This window comes from Thermothielavioides terrestris, chromosome 5 (genome assembly GCF_000226115.1).
Source record: "Thermothielavioides terrestris NRRL 8126 chromosome 5, complete sequence".
NCBI classification, from domain to species: domain Eukaryota; kingdom Fungi; phylum Ascomycota; class Sordariomycetes; order Sordariales; family Chaetomiaceae; genus Thermothielavioides; species Thermothielavioides terrestris.
In genome coordinates, this window is record NC_016461.1 from 2,486,798 (window position 1) to 2,503,004 (window position 16,207).

A 16,207-nucleotide genomic window follows, 5' to 3' on the forward strand; every position below is an offset into this window, starting at 1 on the left:
CGCAATCCCTTCTGGCTGGCCATGAAGAAGTCGTCGAGCAGCTGGCGCTGTCAGTCCGGGCGGCACATGAATGGCCACAAGCCCAATGAACGGTGTCCATCACCAGCTGAGGAAGAAATAGCAAATCCATGTGCGCCGTGAGACCACAGTTTACGTAGGGCTGTGGGATCTCTGAGTGAAACATGAAACCAACACACCACCAGCGTCCATTTTCAGTCATCATCGGACTAAGTTTGGGCATAACAAGAAGTGCAACCCAACCTAATCCAGGCCTCCGGATCCAACTCAACACGCAATACTGAGGTGATATTCGGAGTGCCACTAACTACATGCCGTGGCCTTTCACAAGCAAAGCCGCAGCCACACCCTCTCCTTCCACCAATCCGTACACTATATACACTACATAATCCGTACGTGGGACCTGATACAGCATGCAGCACCCACGGGACGCTCCGGTAGTACTGCCGTTCCCGCCCCGGCTGCGACCCTATCGATTTGGAATCACTGGAAGGGGGGGGGGGGGGGGAGGAGGAAGGACGAATGGACTGGTTCACCACTGCCAGCTGTGGGGTGCCCAGCACACCTTCATCGGAACTCCCTTCCTGCCTCCTTGCATCACCACGTTCCTCCTTTTCTTCTCCTGCCAATCTTCATTGACTTGACGTCAACTGGTGTAAGTCCTCCGTTTTGGGCCACGTTAGAAAACGTCGATGGCCCAGACGGTCATGCGTGCGTCTGGATCCCGTCAAACGCAGCCGGAACTTCCCTGCGTCATCAAACCGCTGTGTCAGCCCCTGATGCAGCAAAAATGTATGGCATTGTAAGCTAAGCTGTGGTCTATCGTCCGGAACACAGCTGACTCACCGGGAAGTGCCATGTGCATGTGCAGCAGTGCGCCGCGGATCCGCAGAGTTTGGGACATAATTTTGAAGGACACACCGAAGGTAGAAATCATGTGGTGATATGAATACTCCGCGCCTCTATTCTATTCTACCCCGGATAGGAGAAGCCGCTCTATCCATAGCCAGGATCCCTCTAGATCTAAGCCTTGCCAGTTGCGCACCAGCCATGAGCAATCGAAAAGCAGCACCTCCTGTCCTTGCCTCCCTTCTCCAAGAATACCGAGCACCCAATCAACGCCAAACTCCATCCCGCACTCCGCAGGCCCCGCCTGCCAGGTCGCCTCTAAGCATATGCCACCAAAGCAACTATTACTCTCCTTCTTTACTCTAGAAGCCAATTCCCAAGCTCTGTGCTGCTCAGGGCAGCCGTGCAAGCAGCACGCCTCTCGCAATTTTTCAAGCCGAGATCCCAAAGCCGTGGTTCTCCAGGAGGCTGCTGGGCGCAACGAAGCTGAAGCCGCCAAAGGGATCGTCCTTAACCTCCCTCGCGCCGCTGCCGCCGCGCCCGTCGCTGCCCCAGAAACCGTCATCACCCGCATCGGCGAACCGCGTCACGACGGGACTGAGGCTGAGCTCGGTGAACTCGGGCGAGAAGTTCTCGGCCAGCTCCGGGTCCGTGATGAGCGGCCGGATGGGCGGCTCGAGCTCGCGGGCGGCCAGGCTCTTCCAGTCGATCTTGCGGAAGAAGCGGTGCTTCTTGATGGTGGTCAGGTCCTTGGGCATGTTGTAGCCGAGCCGCTTGGTCGGGTCCTTGCGCAGGAGGCGTGTGAGCAGGTCCTTGGCATCCGGGCTGAGGAAGAAAGGCAGCGAGAGCTTCTGCCGCACGATGTTGTCCTGGATCTTGGCGTTGTTCGGCCCCCGGAACGGCGGGTGGCCCGTCATCAGGTCGACCCCCAGCGCCCCGAGCGACCACCAGTCGACTGCCTTGCCGTATTTCTTGCCGAGGATCACCTCGGGCGCCATGTACTCGACCGTGCCGAGCATCGAGTTGCAGGCGTCTGCGTCGTCGACGGCCACCTTGGAGAGGCCGAAGTCCGTGAGGAGGAGGTGGCCCTGCGCGTCGAGCAGGCAGTTTTCGGGCTTGAGGTCGCGGTACACGACGCCCAGGTTGTCGTGCAGGTGGCTCAGCGCCAGGACCATCTCAGCCATGTAGAAGGCTGCGGTCTCCTCGGAGAACATCCTCTCCGTGCTAAGATGGGTGAAGAGCTCGCCGCCCTGGCCGTACTCGAGGATCAGGTACAACTTCTCCTGGTCCTGGAAGGCGTAGTAGAGCTTGACGACGAACGGGTGCCGGTTGACGCTCTCGAGGATCTGGCGCTCCGTCTTGGTCTGCTCCACGAGCTTCTTGTGCACGACCAGAGACGCCTTCTTGAATTGCTTCTGGGCATACAGCCGCCCGGTCGAGCGCTGCTTGACCAACAAGACTGTCCCGTAGGTGCCCTTGCCCAGGCACCGGATAGGCTCAAAATCCGCCGCCGTCATCTTACGAGGCGGGCGAACGGTGTCCTCGGTGGCGCGTCCGTTGGCTTCGCTCGCGAAGTCGCTCTCCAGGTTGATCTCATACCGAGTGCTGCGCTCCGACGTCGACTCTGCATCGCTGGTGGCGCCGCTTCCGCTGCCGCTCTTGTAGCCGCTGTCGTGTAGGTTCCCGAGCGCAGGCGAGCGAACGGTCTCGCTGCAGGTCAGCGAGGCGGTGCGCGATGATGCGGCCGTGGTAGTGGTGTCGGTCCCTATATTCAGCCCCTCCAGTTGCATGCGCAGCCTGCCTATGCCACTCATGCCGCCCGGGGGAACGACCGGCTTGAGGGCCGGACTGCAATTCGCGCTGACAACATCGTCGATGACGTGGGACTTCGCGGCCCGCTTGGCACGGCCCTTCTTCCCAGGCTGCGCCGAAGGGCAGCAATCCGAGTCTTCGTCGCCGGAGACCACCGGAGTTCCGTTGAAACCGCGGACCGTCCGTCGCGCGGGGGTCGCTGGGGCAAGCATCGAGTCTGGTGGGAATGTATCTACACGCCTGCGGCTCAACGGATGGGTGGAAAAACGTTGGATATCGAAAAGTCAATAATCTGGAAAGCGGGCGATTCCGCGCCCGGCTCAGGTGCGGTGGTTATGTCGCCAGGCAGGCAGGCCGACGACGTTCAAGGCTTGCCTCGACGTCGTCCAGCGTCCGCACGCCTCTCAGTATTCTGGCCCAGTCCCTTGTGGCTCGGAATCGTACGCATCTGGTACTTGAAGAAAGAAGTGGAATTGTCTTGCTTGGTCGCCTTGATCTGCATTGAGTGAGGTTTCGGATTCTAGGGTTCCTGAGGTCTGGGTTGTGAACAGCGTGGTAGAGGAGGTTCACAAGCGGAAGGGAGAAAGCGCAACAATGCGGGCCTTTATATTGTTCAGTGTAAGAGGGACCAGTGCTAGGGCCCAGGCGACTGGGTTCACATGACATGTCCACGGGTCTGAGCGACTGGTCAGGTCCAAGCAAATCCTAAAAAAAAATTTGTGGTCATTTCATTGGCCGTTCGCAGCTCAGTCAGCGGCGCGGACCGATCTCAGCCCTGTGTTTGAGCCTAAAAGTGAGTGCCTGGTGTTGGCCGGGCAGGGGTGCTAGCTGATCCGGGGAAGGCGAGCGGCTTGCTGGGGCTTCCCCAGCGCATGGACAGGCAGGTTTAACCTTACCTACCGTACGGTACCCTGTACGGAATACACTATGCACATACTGCAGCAAATTTACTTGCTACCTCAGACTTGACCCCGGGCAGCATAGAATTTTGACGGACAGGAGTCCAGGACAGCAAGCCAACCTAGGGCGAGGATTTCACAGCCCCCAGCTATGCCAAAGAAAGTTGGCGCGCATTGCCGGATGTGTCACACACAAAGGGGGCGGCAGGATGAGGCGGCCAATTGGCGGGCACACCGAATGGTCCAGACCAGCTCAGCTCCCTTCTGCTTCTGCCTTCCCACGACGCAGTAACGTACCGCACACCTCTTCAATTAATCTGTAACAATAGAGGGTTTAATGGTAACTACCAGGTACCTATGCTGGTAAAGCGGTCAATACTTGTATGTATACCGTGATACGAGGTTCGCATTCGCCCCGTGAGGCTCGTTCGCAATTCACATTTCATTCGCTACGGTACGGCGCAATAACGATGGTTCCTGCGTAATGCGTAAGGTAGGTAGGTGTCTTTCCGGTGCTGAACGTATCAGATCGGTGCTGCCGTAACCATCATCCTTGATTACGCGTTACATTACCTACCTTAGTTACCTGGCATTGGAGCCCCACCAAAGAACCGAGACAGCTCGCTCGCTCAGCCGACGCGTTTCGTGACAGCTTTGCCAACCTGTCGTGCTCAAAAAATTAAAGCCGTGGACTCGAGCCGCACAATGATACATCCATCGCGCAGGGCATATGTGGAGGAGGCGGAAACGGAGGTGAGCGCACCAGGATCAGCATCAACATACATCTTTTGGCCGTTCACGCTCCGTCCAAATGTGCAGCTAGCGCAGCCACTGACAAGCATCATTGAGTGCAGGATCGTGGCGGTGTCGATTTACATTCTATCCGTAAGTATCGCCGACCTCGGCCCTGCTTCCACGGCTGACTAACCTGCACGCCAGCCATCGACCGGGACTATGACATCCCAAGCGCTGGGGCTGGCATCGCACCTGAGAAGGCGTCGGCGCTTCTCTCAAAGTTCGAGCGGAAGAGGTTGGCAGCAACCATAGCTGTTCCCACCGACGATGGACGGGTGCGCGCTAAGCTTCGGGAGCTGGGCGAGCCCATCACACTCTTCGGCGAGGGCCCGGCCGACAGACGCGACAGACTGCGAGAGCTGCTCACCGAGCAAGCAACACAGGCACAGCAAGCAGCCCGCCAGGAGGGCGCCGACGTGGAGATGGCGGAGGCCGGGGAAGAGGAGGAGGAAGAGGAAGCCGAAGAGCAGGAGGAGGAGTTCTACTCCCGGGGAACAGACGAACTGCTACAGGCTCGGATAAACATCGCCCAATACTCGATCCCACGAGCGAAGCGGCGCATCGAGTTTCAGAAGAAGGAAGCGAGCATCTCGTTGCGCGCACATGTCAAGTTCCGCAAGGGCATCAAGGAACGGCTGCAGACGTTCGAGCTCCAGGGCAGTCAGGCTGCCGGAGACCGACACGTCAGCATGACACGGATATCGCCGAGCGGGAAGATAGTGGCAACAGGCAACTGGGGCGGACAGGTCAAGCTCATTGACGTCCCGAGTCTGGAGCACAAGCGGACGTTGAGAGGCCATACCAACAAGATCAGCGGCATCTCTTGGATGCCCGGCGCTACCCTGCCTGAGCGCAACGTCTCGGAAGAGACAGTCAATCTAGCATCCGGTGGTGCAGAGGGCCAGATCCACCTCTGGTCCCTGACACAGGACACCCCTCTCTCGACGCTCTCCGGGCACTCGCAGCGAGTATGCCGGGTTGAATTCCACCCTTCCGGGAAGTACCTAGCCTCGGCGTCGGAAGACACCTCGTGGCGGCTATGGGATGTTGAGAAGTCGACGGAACTGCTTTTGCAAGAGGGGCATTCGCGCGGCGTCTACGCCGTCAGCTTCAACACCGACGGATCGCTACTCGCCAGCGCGGGGCTCGACAGCATCGGGCGGATCTGGGATCTGCGCTCGGGACGCACGGTCATGATCCTGGACGGCGGCACGGACGGGCATATCAAGCCCATCTACGGGCTCGATTGGGGCTCGGACGGCCACCGGGTCCTGACGGCCTCTGCTGACGGGTGGATCAAGTGCTGGGACGTCAGGAAGGTGCAGCGGACGGGGGGCATCGGCGCGCACACGAGCGCGGTGTCCGATGTCAGGTGGTTCAAGGGCCTCGACGACCCGCTGGAGGGCACTCCGCCGGGCGAGGATGAAAAGGGCATGCAGATGCCCAAGAAGTCGGGCACCTTCTTGGTCTCGTCCGGCTTCGACCACAAGATCAACATCTTCTCGGCAGACGACTGGGCTCTGGTGCAGTCGCTCAGCGGCCACACGGGGCCCGTCGCGAGCGTGGATGTGAGCAGGGACGGGAGGTGGATTGTGAGCGGAGGCCATGACCGGACGGTGAAGCTGTGGGGGAGGAACGACGCGACGGGGTTGTACGGCGACGACTAGGCTTCTGTGCGTTTTGGCCGGGCTGCTACATGGACAAAATGGGTCATAGAATGTCTAATTATTATTACCTCCTGTGTAGGAGGCACTTTGGTAGCCGCGTTCATGCGCCCCCATATCTTGACGACTTGCGCGTGTGATAGTGATGTGGTGATACCGTATGTACGGATGTAAGGTTACCTTACGGATTATGGATTTACTGGACACTGCTGCTGTGGGCCCGCTCTGTGCCGCAGACCACTGCAATGGCTAGCGGGCTTGGCATCGCCCGCAGCGCCCAATTGAATGGGAATCAGCAAGGGTCACAAGCAGCTGCTCGACTGCTTCGTTGCATTCACTTGCCATCCAGATACAGAGTGCAGAGCCCATCTTCATCCCGACCATCCCCTTCTGCTGAACTTCAGCGCTTGCAACCGACGCCGATGCGAATTACCTAACCGAGCTCTCTCTCTTTCTCACATTTTGAGCCAGGAGCAAAGAAAAATCCTAACAACGCTGCTCCTTTGTCCGCATTCAACAGCGGAAGAGAAACAACATGTCGAGTATCGACAGGTACCGGCCTCCAAGAGAGGGCTACCAACCGCCCTCGCTCCCCCCGAAGCCAGTACCCGCAGCCGTCGACCGCCTCTCCAATTCCCCCGCGAAACGGCGCGAAGTACCGCCCGCCGTCCCTTCGCCTCCCACGCTCTCCTCGAGGACGTCTCCCCCGCGGCCGCACTCGCGACGTAGCGCGCCCTCACCCGCCCAGTCGAGTCCGCCGCGAGCTCCGCTGCCACGACCAAACCAATGGTTCTTTACAGCAGACGAGGTAGCAAGCACGCCGAGCATAATCGACGGCTTGCCGCCCGCCGAGGAGAGGTTGAGGAGGGCGAAGGGCGTCAACTTCATCTATCAAGCCGGCATCCTGCTCGAGCTGCCGCACATCACATTATGGGTCGCCGGCGTGTTCTTTCACCGGTTCTACATGCGGTATAGCATGGTCGAAGAAAAAGGAGGCATACATCACTACGTAGGTGGTCCCTCTGCCGAAGGCTAGTGCGGCACACAGCCAGGGCTTACACAGATGCGCCGCCAGAACATCGCCGCGACTGCTCTCTTCCTCGCCAACAAGACGGAAGAGAACTGCCGCAAGACTAAGGACCTCATCATCGCGGTCGCCAAGGTGGCCCAAAAGAACAGCAAGCTCGTCATCGACGAGCAAAGCAAGGAATACTGGAAGTGGCGCGACAGCATCTTGGCTTACGAGGAACTGATGCTCGAGGCGCTCACCTTCGACCTGCTGGTCGACAACCCGTACACGCGACTGTACGACTACCTGTCGCAGCTGGACCTGCTGCAGAACAAGCCGCTCCGCGACTCGGCGTGGGCCTTCTGCAACGACGCGTGCCTGTCGGTGCTGCCGCTGATGCTCAACGCGCGCGACGTGGCCATCGCGGCCATCTTCTTCGCCACGTGCGTCACCCGCGAGAAGATCGACGACGTGCACGGCGAGCCCTGGTGGGCGTTCCTCCGGGGCAGCGAGACGCTCACGGTGCGCGCCGTGCAGCTCATGACCGACTTCTACCGCGAGAACCCGCTGCGCCGGCAGGACGCCAACAAGGTGCCCGGCTCGCCCGCCTTCACCCTCGAGAGCACCCGCCGCCGCGGCGAGCTCAGCCTCAGCCAGCTGGACCTCGACTCGAGCCAGTACGGCACGCCGACCACGCCACCGGGCAGCGGCGCCTCGGGGGCTCCCGCTCCGGCTCCCGCTCCGCATGTGAACGGCAGGACGGCGGCGGACCGCGACCGCGACGAGGCGAGGGGCGTTAGCAGGGAACCGCCCGTCCCCATCAAGAAGGAGGAGGAGGCCGACGCGTCGTCGGCGGCCGGGATCGGCGCCGAGCTGGCGGAGCAGGCGAGCCGGGGCGACTCGGACGCGGCGTTGAAGGCGGCGGCGAACGACTTGGCCGTGCACAGCGGCAACGCGGTGAACGGGGGTCTGGGCGGAGGGCTCGTCTCGCCCCGGATCAGGAGGCGAAGTGTGGAGCCTGAGGAGGGAGAGGCGAGGGAGCCTAAGCGGGCGAGGCTGGATGAGGGTGATGAAGACGAGGGCGAGATCAAGGGGTCATGATCTGTTCCTCGACGCTGGTCAGTGTCGGCCGGTGTTGCATAGTTTTTCCTGCCTTGTTTTCGGCGCTTTTGCCAGTTTCTTCTCTTCTTCCATTCTTGTTTTCGAAATGGGTTTCTGACTGGGGCGGGATGGATGGCGTCTGTCGGCATGGGATTCCCGGGGCGGCGGGCACACGGCGATGTGATATTTGTGGTTGACACGGCCTCTCTACCTTTTCTTCATGGCTGCCTGACTTCTCAAGCTCAAGCGCCATTTCAGGCAGCTAGGCGGCTTATTTGACCGATATCCTGCATTGTATCCATATTCTGAGTTACCGCAGTTATCTTGCTGAACTGCCCTCCTTCAGGGGAGCGGCTTCCGGTCCTGCTTATGTTTGCAGTGGTGAGGGACGATACTGGGCATGCACATCAGACCAGGGGGTGGACTACGGAACAGACTTCATCTGGTTGGCGCCATGGGAATCAACATTCAGTTCGGCCCTTGCCCTCGACATTACCCGGCGCATGTCTTCCGTCAACAACACCCCAGACGGCCAGTCCAGCCCATCACCATCCTGAGCCCACACTCACCCTCCCAAACCTTCATCTTAAATTAATCCTGAATCAAGTCCCTCCCTCCCCCTCCCACCAATCCCCACCCTCTCCAACCCACCGGCCGGAGCCTTCCCATCCAAGAAATCGATCAAGTCCAGCATGTTCCCGCACCGCGCCATCATCGCCGCCCGCTCCCCCTTGCTCAGCAGCGCCCGCTTGTCCGGCCCCATCCCGGGCCCCAGCATCTCGCTCGCGTGGTGCAGCACCAGCTTGAACGGCAGCGCGCTGCGCGCCGCGTTGCTCAGGAAGGTCGACACCGCGCCCCACGGGCAGGTCGGGGCGCCTGCGTACAGGGCCGGGTTGCATAGCAGCGCGCGGGCCGACATCAGGCCGGCTAGGTGGTGGAGGTGCGGGGGTTCTGGTGGTGGTGGTGGTTGTGGGAGGGGGTCTGTGGTGGTGATGATGGTCGTCGTCGTTGTCGGGGTGGGAGTGAGAAAGGGGGAGGTGAAGGGCAGCGCGTCGAGCGCGAAGACGTCGCCTGACAGGATGATCGGCACGCGCGAGCCGAAGGTGGACGTCAGGATCTCGAGCGCTTCGAGGTCGATGGGCGTGCTCGAGGGCGTGGAGCGCGTGCGCGGGTGGATGGTCAGCCAGTCGATGTGGCGGTCTTGGTCCGGGCCGAGGACCGTGGTGATGAAGTCGATTGTTTTGCTGGTTGGTGGTGAGCGGGCTTGTCAACAGTTGGGAGATGGATGGATCATTGACCCCCTTTTTTTTTCAAGTTACCCCTTGGGTTGGGTGTACTCACCGGAGATCCTTGTGTATGCGGATTTTGACGCTCACACTCCGCCCCTTCGGGTTGTCCATGTCCTTCTCTTTGTCGACGGCCCATCCGTCTCGGCGCAGCTGCTCCCGGGTCTCGACGACCATGTCCCGCACCAGCTCCCGCTTCTCCATCAGGGCGGCGCCGAGCGTCTCGGCGCAGGCCCACGACTGGGGGCAGCCGCAGTTCAGGTCCACGCCGTTGCTGAAAGGAGCCACCAGGGATGAAGCTCGCGCGAGTTCTTGGGGGACGTTGGCGCCGAACTGAACGATTGTCGGCGGTTGAGGCCCGTTGGTGGATATTGTGAAGTCTAGGCAACTCAGAAACAGGTCCGTGATGTTCAGGCGCCCATGTCATGGACTCACCACTGTCTCTTGCAAAGCGGTTTCTGTTGAACTCCTTGGCCAGGATCATGGGCGTCCAGCATAGATCCGTTCCATAGGCGTAGACCGTCTGGCGGAAGGCAAGCTAACCACCGAGTTAGTGTACATAGTTGTGGAGCAAAGCTGTCAGAGGCGGCGCTTGCCTTGCTGTAGCGCACCATGGGCGCTGAGGCGTACAAGAATCGCTTCTCATTTTTGGCTATGTCGAAAAGCTTCAGGGGGCTGGGTGTAATGAGATACACAGATAGCAGCCTGTGTCAGTCACTGAGCTCCCAATACAAAGGGCAAGAGACAAGGCGCTAAGAGAAAAATCTCACTGAATGAGATCTAAGTCTGGGAACTCAGCCATATCCTCAAGCTTGAGATGCCTGAGGTATGGCTCGTACTGGAGGCAGACCTCCCTAAAGGATCCGCAATTGGTTTGTGTCCGGTTTCTTGAGAAGTCGAGAGAGTGTGTGTGAGTGTGAGTATGAGTGTGACCAAGTTGAAGCAGCGAGTGCCCCACTACAATACAGGCAGAGAGTGAAACCTGCAAACCGTAAGTGCCGAAGCACCACCGTAAACTCGCCCAATTCGAGCCAAGGACTGAGCTTCAAGCGCGTGGTAGGAATACCTTGTTTTTATCGAGTTCTCTTTGGGTATTTTGACTGAGAGTTTGGAGTTCCAGAGTCCAGCAAGGTGAAGGGGTCTGATACCATACGACGGTATTTCGAGTACCGTACCACTTGGTTACGGTAATACTGCCTGCTGTTCACTGCAGTTCAGCAGCCTTGCTCAGTACTCCGTCACTACCTACAAAATTTCGAGTCATTTATTACCCGATCTCGGTCCCGGCCCTGGACTCCGGTCACTCACTCCCTGGATCGACGGGAAAGTCCAACACTCGGGCGAACCAAAAAATGGCAGGCAGCAGGAATCCCGTGATCGGCCTTCTGGGCGGTGGGCAGCTCGGGCGCATGCTGTGCGAGGCGGCCAGCCCGCTGGCAATCGACATCGCCGTGCTGGACGAGGAGAAGGCGCCGGCCAAGCAGGCCCACAACACCGGCCGCCATGTCACCGGCTCCTTCAAGGACCCCGCCCGCATCAGGGAGCTCGCTGCGCAGTCCGACGTCCTCTCGGTCGAGATCGAACACGTCGAGACCGAGGTGCTCGAGGACATTGACAGGAACGGCGTCGAGGTCAAGCAGGCCGACGGATCCACCAGGACGCACCGCCCGCCCGTCCACCCCTCGTGGAGGACGATCCGGCTCATCCAGGACAAGTACCTCCAGAAGGAGCACTTCCGCGCCAGCGGCAAGGGCATCCCCATTGCCGAGCAGGTGGCCATCGAGTCCGGCCCGGCTGCTGTTGCCTCACTCAAGGATGCTGCCGCCAAGTTCGGCTTCCCCTTCATGCTCAAGGCCCGGAAGGGCAGCTACGACGGCAGGGGAAACTTCAAGGTTGACAGCGAGGCCGACTTCGAGGCTGCCGCCAAGGCTCTCGGGGGGTTGAGTCTGTACGCGGAGAAGTGGGCCCCTTTCGTCAAGGAGCTGGCCGTCATGGTCATCCGGACCGAGGACGACAACGGCCAGCTCAAGCGCTGTGTCGCATATCCTGCCGTTGAGACAGTCCACGAGGACAGCATCTGCACCAAGGTTTTTATGCCGCCGAGGGATGTCCCGGAGGCTGTGTGTGAGGCGGCGAGGAAGCTGGCCACCGAGGTGGTCAGCACATTATGGGGGAGGGGAGTCTTTGCCGTGGAGATGTTCCTCCTTGCAGATGGTGAGAGCTCCCAGTCCCATTTTCCCGCTCCCTATTGACAAACCCCCTACAGGCTCCCTGATGGTCAACGAGGTCGCGCCGCGGCCTCACAACTCGGGCCACTACACTATCGAGGCTGTCCCGCAAATGTCACAATACAAGGCGCAGCTACACGCCGTCCTGGACCTCCCGGTCCCGGAGAAACTAACCCCCAGGGTTCCCTCCGCCATTATGCTGAACATCCTCGGCGGCGCCACCCCGTCCGCCCACCTCAAGCTGGCCGAGCTGGCCAGGGCGACCTTCGACGACGACATGGATGTCTATCTGCATCTCTACAACAAGGAGTCCAAACCGGGCCGAAAGATCGGCCACATCACCCTTACCGGCACCTCCACCATCCAGGAATTGGAAGCCAAAGCCAAGCCCTTCATCGACCTCGTCGACGAGATCCGGCGCGAGCGCATCTCCGCCTCGGCCGAAACGCTCCGGCCAAAGCAGGAAACCGCAGTTACCCCAGTCCCAGTCCCAGCGCCAACCCAACAACCACAACCCCCGTCCTCCTCCTCCTCCTCCTCCTCATCCTCAGGCTCCCCCCTGGTGCTCGTCACAATGGGCTCCGACTCGGACCTGCCGGTGCTGCAGGCGGGGCTGGACGTGCTGCGCGCGTTTGGCGTGCCGTACGCGCTGGACATCACGTCGGCGCACCGCACGGCGCGGTACATGATGCGGGTGGCCGAGGAGGCAGCCGGCCGGGGCATCCGCGTCATCATCGCGGCGGCCGGCGGCGCCGCCCACCTGCCGGGCATGCTGGCGTCCGAGACGCCGCTGCCGGTCGTCGGCGTGCCCGTCAAGGCGACCCACCTGGACGGGCTGGACAGTCTGCTGAGTATCGTGCAGATGCCGGTGAGCAACCTCCTTCCCTTCATATTCCCCTTTCTTTCTTTCTTTCTGTCTCTCTTTCTTTCTTCCCGAGACTGTTTGAGGTGTAAAATTGTGGGTGGTTTTTCTGTGGCTGATAGCGGAGTTGCGAAAAACAGAGGGGCGTGCCGACCGCCACGGTGGGCATCAACAACTCCACCAATGCCGCGCTGCTGGCCGTGCGAATCCTGGGGTCGTTCATGCCCGAGTACCAGGAGAAGATGAGGCGCTACCAGCTGGACATGGAAGAGCAGGTCATGGTCAAGGGGAATAAGCTGAGGGAGCTGGGCGACGTGGAATACCTCGCCGCCAAGGGCAAATAGATGGCGTCCGGACGGGCAGGGGCAGTAAAAAGGGGCTGGCTGTTGGTCATGGAAAAATGATTGGGCGGTGGGTGGGTGGCTGTTTTTGCGAATTAAAAGTCCCGAGATGGTCCTTGGAGATGATTTACGTCGAACTCAGGCCACCCAGAAACAAGAGGATGACGGCGTCTTGATACAAAACCTCGCTCACGGCCGCCAGAGAAGTGCCCGCCTGGCGCCTACAAGCATGAGTACGGCCAGAATCCTGAGTGCAGAGAAGAAAACGCCACCTAGGAGGCAATGCAATGGCACTCTCCACAGGGCCGGGCCTCGTTGTATGTTGCATCATCACGATCCCTATCCGTCATCGGCATTGCGGTTATAGATCAGCGCATTATCAGCGACAACCAGGCCGGTCTACGTATGGTCTGTTTTGCCCTATCTTCCCAGCTGTTTCAGATCCGGACTCACCCACACTCAGAGCTCGATCCCGCTTGCGCAATACACATATCACAGGTTTATCAGCAGCGCTAGCCCACTCATAGTGACAAACCTCCCCTTTTATTAAACTGAACGGCAGCTTGGGGAGCGCAGGGATGGTGAGTGCGACGCCGAATTGATGAACGGCTAAAACGCTGCGTAGACGCGACCGAGATAGGAAGGTGAGGCAGGCGAGCAGAGGGAGAGGGAGAGGGAGAGGGAGAGGGAGAGGGAAGAACGTGCTTGCATCAGTGGATGACGAGCAAAGTAGACATATAATACATGGCAGTCAAGGCTCTTAAGAGGCTGGTCTGGGTTTACGATGTAGGTAGGTAGGTAGCTATCATAGATACAGCCTCCTCGGGGACACAACGGAATGTAACTGCGTGTCTCGTACATACGGCACCCTCGGAAACAACAAGCGTCTTGTCGAGTGGCTCACCGATATGTTTCGGACCGTCCGCCCTACCGTGGAAGAAGGAGCCCCGACGAGACGACGTTGGCCCGGCGGCGTTGCGAGCAGTGGAAGCTCCCTCGTGTAACGCCTCTCGTACTTGGCCGTAACGCAGGACGTAGATGCGATGGAAGCCAAGCCGGACGGCTACGGGAGGGACTGAAAAAACGGGAAAACGAGGAAAGAGGCTCCGCTGGGGACAGTAGCCGGCTGCAGGTTTTGAAGTCGAGGTAGGGTTGCGGGGAGCGGAACAGGCTAAGATCCGCACCGCGGCGGATTGGCGGGCAGGTCTGAACGGTGAAAGAACAGCCGGATGGATAGATCCGGGGTTGGAGGGCAGGAAGGGGGCAGAATTCTCCGGGAAGAGCCCAGGCCAGGAGCCTGTACGGACCTCCAACTCCTTTTTCAAACCGGGGGGGAGGGACTTGGCCGCAACCACGGATCATCTCGGCCAACTTGCCTGGATGCAGCGGTTGACCGCGGCTTTTCTCGGAGACGGATCTCTGTCTCGGCGGTTCAGTTAATTGACTGCATGCATCCGAGGTGCTCTGGTCCGTCGTCGAACAGGAAGGACACGGCCGCAGCAGGAGGTGGGAGTTTGGAATGGTGGCCTCGCAATACTGGCAGGACCCCACAGAAGGATCATCTTGGCCGTCAGTTGGCGAGGTTTTGACATCTCTCGAGAGCGGGCAGCGTCACAAGAGGAAGCCATTTTGGGTTCGGCGCTGCAGAGGTAATGTAGTGTAATGAGGGCAAGGACGTGGTGAACCAACCGTCAGTTGGACGGAGGATTCGCTTCTGTGTTTTTGCCTGAGCCTGTCCACAGCGTTTTGTACGGATACTGCGAATGTGCTGCTCGGCGAACGGGGCTCGCCGGCCTTGAACCAGATGTCTATGGCACTGAGGAGTCTTGGCTGCTAAAAATAAGCCGCTGTGAGTGCCTGCCGAGTCTGTAGTTAATCAATTGCGTCCCTCATTTGCCAGCAGTTAATAAACACGGTCCCTGAAAGCGGAAGATTCCTTCAGCATCGTCACATTTGCCTGTTTTGCCAACCTGCCAAGGAGCAACTGTGACACTGTCGGTTGGCAGGACAAGCAAAAGCCTTAGCGGTTGACCGACGGGGAAGGGAGTTGCAAAACTCGTGGGCAACAGGAAGGGCTGGGTGCATAGGATGAAGCAGTGAGAGCCATTCAGTTAAGTGGTGACGTGACTGGATGGGGACACAGAAAGACACAAGCAAACTATAAAAGAGCGCTGCTCCTTCCTCGAAATGCTTCACTGAGCGACTCTGTCGACACGGGCATCACCTGTCCTCAACAACAAGGGAACACTTGCGACTTCCTCGCTTGACCCGTTCCTCACCCACCCAGCCAGCGCTTATTGACCGAACCATCCTTAAACGTCCACCACCAAGAACAGCTGCCCACCATGAAGTTTCAAGCATTCGCACTGAGTCTCCTCGCGGCGAGCGGTCTTGCGAGCCCCGTCCCGCAGGACGTCCGCCAACCGCTCTACACGCTGCGGCTCTCCTCGTAAGAAACGCCCCCTGCCAATTTGCTTCACTTCCAACCCTCCCCCGTTAACCGACCAACCGCAACTAACATCCCCCCCCTTTTCCCCCTTTTCCCCCATAACCAGCCCCGTCCCCGCCCTAGACGGCGCCTACCTCACCCTCTCCCCAAAAAACGCCACGCAGGTGGGGGTCTACCCGCCGGCGTCGGCCGAGGACGCGCAGATCCGGTTCCACGCGGTGCAGGACCCGGCGACGGGGCGCGCGGAGCTGCGCACGACCAACATCCCGACGACCGGCATGCGCGGCACCGTGCTGGCGCTCGTCGGCGGCGGCCTGCTGGACCTCGCCAGCCTGCAGGACCCGGCCGCCGTTCCCGTGCCCGCCGGCGGCGTCTGCGATTGGACGTCCTTCCGGCTTGGGGACGGGGAAGGGGAGGGCAAGAGGATCGTGTACGTCGGTAAGGATGGTCAGGCTGCGGGCACGTGGGTTGCGTTTCCTGATGGGGAGGCCGGAGCCGGGTGGAGTGTGAAGTGGAAGGATGGTGAGTCTTCTTCTATTTTCTCTCTGTCCCACCCCCCGCCCTTTGTTTTTCACTTCTTCGTGGTAGTGGCAGCGATCGTTGAGAGGGTTTTTCTGACAGCAGTGGTGTGAATAGACAACGCAGTGACGACGGAAAATTACATGCCTGTTCAGCTGGTGTACGAGCCCGTCCAGGATTCTGAGTGAGAATGAGCGGAGTGCTGGAGCCACGGGCGGACGGGAACAGCTTACCGGTATGGGTTGTTGAAACATAGGTAAAAAGTTTATTATGCACTATAACGCCTCAGCTGGTGTATTGCTGCCATTGGTTTTGCCGGGCTTGCCTTTTGATCGCAACGATCGTCGGCCATTTTCACATTTGAACCGCACAGGA

At 59.7% G+C, this 16,207-nt stretch overlaps 6 protein-coding genes across 6 annotated transcripts; 4 read left to right on the forward strand and 2 right to left on the reverse strand.

Moving 5' to 3' along the window:
• Positions 1-1,063: 1,063 nt before the first annotated feature.
• THITE_2122008 (AGC family protein serine/threonine kinase domain-containing protein) lies at positions 1,064-3,068 on the reverse strand. Its single transcript, XM_003656778.1, has one exon. It carries the CDS (start codon positions 2,889-2,891, stop codon positions 1,299-1,301), a length of 1,593 nt encoding a protein of 530 aa, XP_003656826.1. The 5' UTR covers positions 2,892-3,068; the 3' UTR covers positions 1,064-1,298.
• A 1,161-nt stretch (positions 3,069-4,229) lies between these two features.
• Positions 4,230-6,237, forward strand: THITE_2122009 (uncharacterized protein). Its single transcript, XM_003656779.1, has 3 exons — positions 4,230-4,331; positions 4,433-4,463; positions 4,518-6,237. The coding sequence occupies exons 1-3, from the start codon at positions 4,284-4,286 to the stop codon at positions 6,038-6,040; spliced, it is 1,602 nt and encodes a 533-aa protein (XP_003656827.1). The 5' UTR covers positions 4,230-4,283; the 3' UTR covers positions 6,041-6,237.
• A 335-nt stretch (positions 6,238-6,572) lies between these two features.
• THITE_2081909 (uncharacterized protein) lies at positions 6,573-8,516 on the forward strand (the record flags this gene model as incomplete). Its single annotated transcript, XM_003656780.1, has 2 exons — positions 6,573-7,046; positions 7,113-8,516. The coding sequence occupies 2 exons, from the start codon at positions 6,573-6,575 to the stop codon at positions 8,145-8,147; spliced, it is 1,509 nt and encodes a 502-aa protein (XP_003656828.1). The 3' UTR covers positions 8,148-8,516.
• A 217-nt stretch (positions 8,517-8,733) lies between these two features.
• THITE_2056478 (uncharacterized protein) lies at positions 8,734-9,917 on the reverse strand (the record flags this gene model as incomplete). The annotated part of the gene is made up of 3 exons (XM_003656781.1): positions 8,734-9,391; positions 9,489-9,813; positions 9,869-9,917. 3 exons carry the CDS (start codon positions 9,915-9,917, stop codon positions 8,734-8,736), a joined length of 1,032 nt encoding a protein of 343 aa, XP_003656829.1.
• A 758-nt stretch (positions 9,918-10,675) lies between these two features.
• Positions 10,676-13,009, forward strand: THITE_2122013 (uncharacterized protein). Its single transcript, XM_003656782.1, has 3 exons — positions 10,676-11,647; positions 11,700-12,529; positions 12,664-13,009. Exons 1-3 carry the CDS (start codon positions 10,786-10,788, stop codon positions 12,865-12,867), a joined length of 1,896 nt encoding a protein of 631 aa, XP_003656830.1. The 5' UTR covers positions 10,676-10,785; the 3' UTR covers positions 12,868-13,009.
• Positions 13,010-15,079: 2,070 nt separating this feature from the next.
• Positions 15,080-16,186, forward strand: THITE_2122015 (uncharacterized protein). Its single transcript, XM_003656783.1, has 3 exons — positions 15,080-15,313; positions 15,420-15,835; positions 15,950-16,186. Exons 1-3 carry the CDS (start codon positions 15,210-15,212, stop codon positions 16,018-16,020), a joined length of 591 nt encoding a protein of 196 aa, XP_003656831.1. The 5' UTR covers positions 15,080-15,209; the 3' UTR covers positions 16,021-16,186.
• The last annotated feature ends 21 nt before the right edge of the window (positions 16,187-16,207 follow it).